Source organism: Solanum dulcamara, chromosome 6 (genome assembly GCF_947179165.1).
Source record: "Solanum dulcamara chromosome 6, daSolDulc1.2, whole genome shotgun sequence".
NCBI lineage: Eukaryota > Viridiplantae > Streptophyta > Magnoliopsida > Solanales > Solanaceae > Solanum > Solanum dulcamara.
Genome location: NC_077242.1, coordinates 23,165,055 through 23,174,127, shown reverse-complemented (window position 1 = coordinate 23,174,127; position 9,073 = coordinate 23,165,055). Strand labels below are relative to the sequence as shown.

General features: G+C 31.2%; 1 protein-coding gene across 1 annotated transcript; it reads left to right on the top strand.

The window, feature by feature from the left end:
* The first annotated feature begins 3,983 nt into the window (after positions 1–3,983).
* Positions 3,984–6,698, top strand: LOC129893227 (serine/threonine-protein kinase RIPK-like). The gene is made up of 5 exons (XM_055968728.1): positions 3,984–4,581; positions 4,695–4,830; positions 5,579–5,715; positions 5,838–5,961; positions 6,045–6,698. Exons 1-5 carry the CDS (start codon positions 4,201–4,203, stop codon positions 6,614–6,616), a joined length of 1,350 nt encoding a protein of 449 aa, XP_055824703.1. The 5' UTR covers positions 3,984–4,200; the 3' UTR covers positions 6,617–6,698.
* The last annotated feature ends 2,375 nt before the right edge of the window (positions 6,699–9,073 follow it).

Genomic DNA, 9,073 nt, shown 5'->3' with positions numbered 1-9,073 from the left:
TATATTTTGGTGTAACTCATTTAATCACTCTTACCATGATCTACCACTAATTACATCATTAATTCTCAAATGACTATCCACATTTTTGATATTTATTTGTGGAAGAAATCCTACACATATATAAAAGATGTTTTCTTCTTATGTTGTGGGAGTAAGACAAAGCTGAGAAGTGGATAAAAGTACGGAAAAGGGCTTAAAATGCCCACAAACTATTGGAAATTGTACAAAAATGCCCCTCATCTATCTATTAGGCCTAAAATGCCTTGACATCCATATTTAGATCCAAAAAATGATCTTTTCTTTAACAAAAAAAGGCATGATGAGCATTTTGTACCATTTTCAATAGTTCGAGGGCATTTTAGGCCCTTTTCCGTGATTAAAATTCTGTTAAATAAATTTTAATTTATAATTAATTTTAAATAATTAAATTGTAACCAATAGATGACCGCTACGTGTTCAAAAAAATTATTCAAATTATTTAATTAAAATTCTGTTAAATAAATTTTGATTTATAATTAATTTTAAATAATTAAATTATAAATAATAAATGGTTGCCACGTGTTTAAAAATATTATTCAAATTATTTAATTAAAATTCTGTCAAATAAATTTTGATTTATAATTAATTTTAAATAATTAAATTATAAATAATAGATGACCGCCACATGTTTAAAAATATTATTCAAATTATTTAATTAAAATTATATTAAAGAAGAGGTCATTTTTGGACCTAAAGGTGCATGGCAAGAGCATTGATTTTCAGAATTTTATATGATAATCATCTACCTTTAGTTCCAAAAATTACCTTTTCTTTAACAATATTTTAATTAAATAATTTAAATAATTTTTTTAAACACATGGCGGCCATCTATTGATTACAATTTAATTAGTTAAAATTAATTATAAATCAAAATTTATTTAACAAAATTTTAATCACGGAAAAGGGCCTAAAATGCCTTCGAACTATTGGAAATGGTACAAAAATGCCCCTCGTGCCCTTTTCCGTTAAAGAAAAGGTCATTTTTGAACCTAAATGTGGATGTCAAGGGCATTTTAGGCCCAATAGATAGATAAGGGGCATTTTTATACCATTTTTAATAGTTCAAGGGCATTTTAGGCTCTTTTCCATAAAAAGTATTATATTGTGTTTACCTTTTGAGGCTAGTGTAGTGTTGTAAGTTCAGATGAAGAAAAATATTCTAAGTTTTCAACTTATTCAATATTCAAGAGAGAAATATGATATTGAAGAAGGTGTTTTAATGGTGAAATTTTGGATTCTTCAACTAATTTGGAGTTGTTTGAATCACACGACGTTATTGGGCTTTTGTATCTTGAAGGGAACAAGTCAAAAGTTATATAGCTTGATCACTGTAAATTATAACGCAATAAGTTTGAATCAAGTCAAAAGTTATACTATTGGATCAATGTAGATTATAACTCAATAAATTTGAATTTCCCTAAAGAAAGTAAGATATTATTCGCTCCTCAACCTAAATATTTATTTATTCAATTTTATTATTTTATTTTTTAACTGTAATTTACTTTAATTTATTATGTATATACCCCCAACAAATCATATGATTGGTACTCCCTTATATAAATTTTGGAAAAAATACAAAGAAAGGTCAAACCAATAAATTATCATTTGGTTCATGAGCTAAGCTTCTAGAAGATGAACCAACCACTATGATAACAAACCTACCCGTATGCTTACAAAGTCCTTGCGGATAGATAGATTAGATAAATCAGATGCTTTGACCTCTGACTAAATCATTGCAAGGAAAGCGTGTCTCATACCCCCACCACTTTTTTATACTCCTTTTTTAAATAAAAACTATACATTACTATATATGAAATTGGGTAAACATAATTTAATTGGAGTATTAGGAAAGAAATCTTCAGCCAGTTCTATAATTAATTAAACCTGCTTCAATAATATATTATACTTAGATGGGTTAGTATAACTCCATGACCAATGGTGCTAAATAACTTAATCACTACATCTTTTGGATCTTTCTAGAAGTTAGAATAGAGAAAGCTAAGAAAATTATGTAATAGGTGTCTTACAAACACTCAGATAAATCTTAGACGATGAGTTGTAAGTAAATTAGTAAAACTTACATTAAAATCAGTGGCAATATAGACCAAACAAGTATAATTTTTTTAATAAAATTTAGAGGCAAATGGAGATCCAACTTGTTTGCGTTTTGAATTGTGACCTTTTGATGACAAAGTTGTCATTTAATGTATGTGTCTTTTTAAAAGATTTTAAAATACCTCGCATTACTTAAGTTATTTAATTAGGTGGGTTATGTAAGACTTAATCATCAAGTCCGACAAATAATGGTCAATAAGATAGTAAATATTTTTGGAGGGGAGCTAAATTGTGGCTCCATAATAACTAAAAGTGATCTGGAATTAACTACGAAATTTATTGTGTGATATGCGTCGCTATTATTTTTTCAGTGTGTGATAAACCTGTGTTATTAATTAATACTTCAATAATCATAGTTGAGGGTATATATGTAATATGTTCTTATATTTAATTCTACTGTACGGTGGCTCTGTGCATATTTCTAATAACGTTAACTTTAACAGGCTGCCCCAATCAATAAGAAAGTAATACACAATTAAAACATATGTAATTGTCCAAAATAGTGCTTCACTTTTTAAAGATTTTTGTAAGACATGTTTTTTGTCCTTATTAGCTAGTTATTTTCAACAACATATTTTAATTATTGGTGGATGATTAAATCAAATAACGCGCTGCAGAATGGGCCAAACCGGTCACTAAGATTTCATGCAATTTGTTATTATTACTAGTAAAATGTACGTATATTTCGCAGAAAATCTCACTACAAATAATTTGAAATTTCTCACCACAAAATGTATCTTCTATTTTTAATAATAATGACACTCAAATCAGATTATGTATCTCGAATAATTTATTGTTATTTTTTTATCAACACAGATATAAAATAATTAGGTTTGTGACCAAAATTTAGGCCGATAAAGAATAACTTAAGGGGTCATTTGATAGCTGATTAAAATTATACGGACATTAAATTATAGAGTTATTAGTTGTTTCATTTTCTACCCCACATAAGATACTACATCAATTCTCTTGTAACTTATATATATGTATTAGTCATGTGGGGTTCTAATTTGCAAACTAAACATGATAATAATTATCTATATGATTAACTTATTTCCTAACAAGATACCAAATTGTACTCCCTCCAATCACTTTTACTTGTCTACTACACTAAAAATACATTTTACTCATATTTTACCCTTTATATTAATTACTTATTCCCCAAATTATTTTCATAAACGTAATATTATACGTTAATTAATATAAATATTATAATAAAATATTCATATTAATTATTATTTCTTATAATAACATAAATAATTGATTCTTTTACTAGCAATCAAATAAGCTTCTTCTTTTTAATTTTTTTTGTCTCTATTGATATTTAAACCCCGATTATAAGATTTGTGATGGATAAATAAAAAGAATTAGAGGAGGGTCAAACAAGTGGGAAACTTCACTTTACAGATGGAAAATGGAAACAAGTGTAGAAGGTCTGGAAACAGATATTTCTTCCAAAGCTTCCTAAATCAAGTAATAATCCATCCTATAGAAACAAAGTCAAAGATAAAGGATGGGGGCAGCCAAGTCATTTTCCATTCAACTAAAATCTTTTTTGACTCCCTATTTTGCCCTTGTCCACTTCTTCATTAATATTACTTTTATTCCTCCAAATAATAACTTTATCTCCACGTCTTTATACAGTTGTTATAAAGAATCATGTTATATCCATATATTGGATCGGACCCGTCAAAATATTTAAAAACAAGTACAACAAATTAAATACCATGGGAACGCAAGAATATATCAACTACAAAATATATACACTTAAAAAAAGAGAAAATTAAACAGTGCATGAGATCATGATGGCATATATAAAGGTATTCCCAAACTTTTTTCTTTGTGTCTGGTAGCAAAAGCAGTTGGGTATTTTTGAATATTACCACTTTGCTTTCTCCATATAAGTCCTTAGCCAACCATTCTTCCATTTCCATATCCAAAAAAACTCCAAATTCTCTTAATTAGGACAACAACAACATTCCAAACACATAGAGATCGAAGTATTTTTATTCAACTTTCTATATATTATTATTATAACAAGAAGAAATGACAGTGATGAAGATTGGATGGGAATCACTTGTTCCTAGCTGTATTAAGCCACAGGAAAAAAATAGAAAAGTAGTGAAGGTGTCCGTTACAAAACAGATTTCGTTTCATGGAATTCCTGTATCGGATATTAGCTCTTCTACTCTATCCTCGGATCTTTCAATCTCTCTTGCTGGTTCTAATATTCATTCGTTTACGCTACAAGAACTTAGAGTGATCACACAAAACTTCTCCACCAGTAATTTCATCGGTGAGGGAGGGTTCGGGCCAGTTCACAAGGGATTCATTGATGATAAACTTAGACCTAATGCTATCAAAGCTCAACCTGTAGCTGTTAAGAACCTCGATTTAGATGGTTCACAAGGTCATCGAGAATGGCTGGTACGTACACACATACAAATTCTTATATTATATGCATGTAGTAGTAATTATCTTTTAACGATATAACCTTATTTTTAGTATGTTAAAATTTGACGTTTTATTTTTGTCAACAGACGGAAGTGATATTTCTAGGGCAATTGAGGCATCCACATCTAGTGAAGTTGATAGGATATTGTTGTGAAGAAGATAACAGATTGCTAGTCTATGAATACATGCCCAGAGGAAGCTTGGAGAATCAACTATTTAGAAGTATGTTATGTTGGATCTCTTTTTTTTTTTTTTTTTTTTTTACATTAATCCATTAGTTAGTTTAAAAAAACTTTTTCAATAATTTTTTTTTTGATTAACAAGATACTTATATTAATTTAGCTTAATATGCATCAGTACATAAGAGTGACGACGCTGAATGTCTGCTAGTAGTAGTTATTGGGGGAGGGGATATACTAGAAGTAGTACTATTACATTCATCCGAGATAAAAGATGGCTTGATAAGCCTAACTAAAAGAGTTCATGTTTTGTTTGTCTCTAATTTATTCGAGACAAACATCGGTAAAACTTCCTTCTTTTATATATATGTGGTTAGGTAGCTGTAACCCAATAATTAATCAATCCACATGGAATCGGTCATAAAACATTGTAAAGTTTAATATTGATGAATTTGAAGAAAAAGGGAAGTAAGGATTTAAATAATATGAAGAAGTCAATTTTAGTTGTATTTTTGTGAAAGTTGAGGGGGGTTGTTGTACCACACTTTTCTTTGTTTTACCAATTCCGACACTACGAAAACGAGTAGGTCAACTAAAGTTTAGTTACAAAGCAACTATCGGTTTTGTACGTAGAAAGTCTCATTTTACATTGATATATGTCAATTGTCATAAAATAAAATGAAAAAATGTTCACGTTGTCTAACGAATGCAAGTTAAATTAAAAGAAATATAATATAAAATCATTAAACTTAAGGATCTTATTATTGATTATTTTTAATTTTGTTTTGCAGGATATTCGGTATCACTTCCGTGGTCAACGCGGATGAAAATAGCTCTTGGTGCTGCAAAAGGTCTTGCTTTCCTCCATGAAGCTAAAAAACCTGTCATCTATCGTGATTTCAAGGCTTCAAATATCTTGTTAGACTCTGTAAGTAGTCATTTCTATTTTACTATTTTTGATAAAAAAAAAAAAAAACATCCCTATAATTAACTATAGCTGTAGAATTGTTGTTCACTAGTTAATTTCCTTTCTTGTCTTTTGTTCATCAGGATTACACTGCTAAACTCTCAGATTTCGGACTTGCAAAAGATGGTCCAGAAGGAGATGACACACACGTCTCCACTCGAGTCATGGGAACACATGGCTATGCTGCTCCTGAATACATTATGACCGGTACGTAATTATACAAAACATTAGCATGCATGTGACCATCTGTTATTGTACTCTAATTTGATTGAAATCTCTCTACTGTGTAGGTCATTTGACTGCCGCTAGTGATGTATACAGCTTCGGAGTAGTACTCTTGGAGCTTCTAACAGGTCGAAGATCTGTAGACAAAGGTCGTCCACACAGAGAACAAAACTTGGTAGATTGGGCAAGACCACAACTGAAAGATCCTCGAAAGCTACGTAGAATAATTGATCCGAGGCTCGAAGGCATGTACTCGGAAGAAGGAGTTCAAAAGGCAGCATTAGTAGCTTACCAATGTCTAAGCCACAGGCCAAAAGCTAGGCCAGATATGAGCAATGTGGTCAGGACATTAGAACCTTTGAAAGACTACGAAGATACTTCAATGGTAACATTTGTGTACACAGCTCCAACAGATCAAAGCAAAGAAGTTAGTGAAAAAGATGATCATCATAAAGACCAAAAGGAAGTGAAGAAAGAAACTAGTGCTAGTCCATATCATTACCAAAAACAACATCATCAACATCATAAGAATCATAATAGAAGTACTCCTTCATCTCCAACAATTCATTCAGAAACAACTATACACAAGAGATTAACTCCAAATTCACCATTGCATAATGGTTTCAAGAGATCTTAGATTAAATAAATTATTATCAAACTGTATATGATATACTTTAGATAGAGAATCGTATTCATACGTACATCCACAGTTCTTTTAATCTTATTTAACTTCGTAATATATACTTCAAATTTGAGCTAAAGCTAAGCTCTTTTTTTAATTAGATTTCTTCTTTTTGAATTAATCTTCCATTTTTTTTCTCTTGAATGAAAGTTGTACTTGCTTTAACTTTTTTTCTGTTACATGAATATAATCGTGGTCTTCGAGTCAGTTATACTTAATTAATAGTTTCAATTATATATACCGTAGAAATAAAGTTATGTACTTATTAATGGAACAATTAATTAGAAGAAGAATCACTTTCTTATTGGCTAAAAAGATTTGATCCTAGTTGGGAATCTAATGCGGAAAACAACATATAATAGGGAATAGGGGAAATTAATAAATAGATAGATAGAAGAAATTGGAAATGAGATAGAAGAAAGAAAGAATTTAATCAACTAATTAATGTGATTAATGAACATCGGACTTGATACCTACACATCAACAATCAACATCTGAATTAATTTAAGGAAGAAGAGAACTTGAACTCATACGTCAAAATCTAATCCTTGCTAGATTATCGAACAGAGGTTTTAAGCTAAGAGGTAAGGGAATCCACCTTCTAATCAAACCTAATCTCCATAAAGGAGGAACTGCACTCATAAGAGTTCTTCAACATTCAAAAGCTACTAATGAAAATGACTAAGGCAATTTTTATAATTGATATGCCGGCATTTAACGACACATTTGATGCTTTTAACCATGAATAATATTATCTCTTAAGCAACGATGGTGTCTTTTAATAGTTTTTCTACTATGTTAGACAAGAAACTATTCAAACGAAAAAGGGAGTGAAATGAAGCTAAGTGCAGCCAAAGAAAGGCCCCGACAGCAGGCCTGATGAGCCATCGCACCTACGAAGACCGTCAGGGTAACATATCGGCTTTGAAAATGGGGTTTCTGACGGTTTACCTAACCTTCGATGGGCTGTCAGGATGATCGTCACTAAGGACTAACGGACCATCACACCTGTGGCTGTCCGTTGAGCGTAACGTCAGGCGAACATCGGAAAGTCAGCTTTCTTATTTTAAAATACAAATTTCCTGGGACTAAAAATAGTATTTTTAGGATTTATTTTATCATCTTATTTTTATAGAGAAAAACACAGTACGCATAACGAGTTTTGAACAATAGTTTTGCATTGGTTTTTGAAATCAAAGTGTGTGATTGCTTCAACCTTTTGTAAGTATTAAGTAAATTCTTATTTAATGAATGCAATTATCATCTTCTCTAGAGAGCATTTACTAGAGAGAGAATTTTTAGAGAGAGAAAAAATTCAAGAAATGAGGAAGCGATTCTCTTTTACCCTTTTTACTGCAGCTATTTATGATTTCACTTTCCACCTTACATACCAGTATATTTCTATTCGTACTAATGTTACATTGCCTGGGAACTCTGCATTTCGTGCTCCAGGTTCAGTCAAAGGTGCTGATTGGCTTGCAATAGGTGTATTTTCTTAGCTGAGGATTCATAAGTTTCATTCTTCTAGGAGTTGTTGGTTGTCTGTAGGTTTTGTATACTTGAGTTTTGGTACATAATTGTTGGTATTATTGGGGCCTTTTCCCAACTAATTGAGTTGTAGTATTCGTAGAGACTTGTGAACATACTTTGTTGGGTCTTCTCATCTTCCATTTATAGCCTTGTCGGCTTATTGTATATATGGTTTTCAGTTGCAGCCTTGTCGGCTTGCAAGTTATTTATAAATTTGGTCTTGTTGGTCTTTTATTATATCATTGATGTAAACTTGTCAAATGGGTCGGTTGCCCCCCTAACCGCCCCCCTAAGACCAGCCCATTAAGGGCCCGGTAGGGGGAAGATCGGGCCGGCCACCGTCCCAACACAAAAAAATTTGGGCCGGTCCGGTCTATTTTTGGCCTCGGACTGGTAAGACCGGCCCGGTAAGGGCATCCATACCGGCCCATTGGTCCACCGGCCCAGTTCGCCAAAACATTATTTTTTTTCGGGAATTTCAAATTTTGGGCCAAATTCAAAAAAAGTCGTTGGGCCCAACGACCAAATATGAATATATGCCTTTTTTAAAAAAAAAATTCTATAAATACCTACAACATTTAATCATTTTTTCCCACCAACAATCATCTAATTCTCTCTCAATTCTCTCTTAAAGTGATATCAATCTTTTATTATTTTTTGTAATTAACAACATCAAGTGGAAATTTTTAACTTTCAAGTGTTCAACATTTCATCAATTTTACGATTCTTTATTTGATTCCGGCAATTTGGTATAATTGTTCCTTCTCTTGCTTTTATTTAGTAAATTAATGCTAGTATATTTAAATATTTAATTTTTGTGTTTATAATTTTTATTAGTTTAATTTGCATAATGAATAGATTAAAAAATATAGGTAAAAGTGT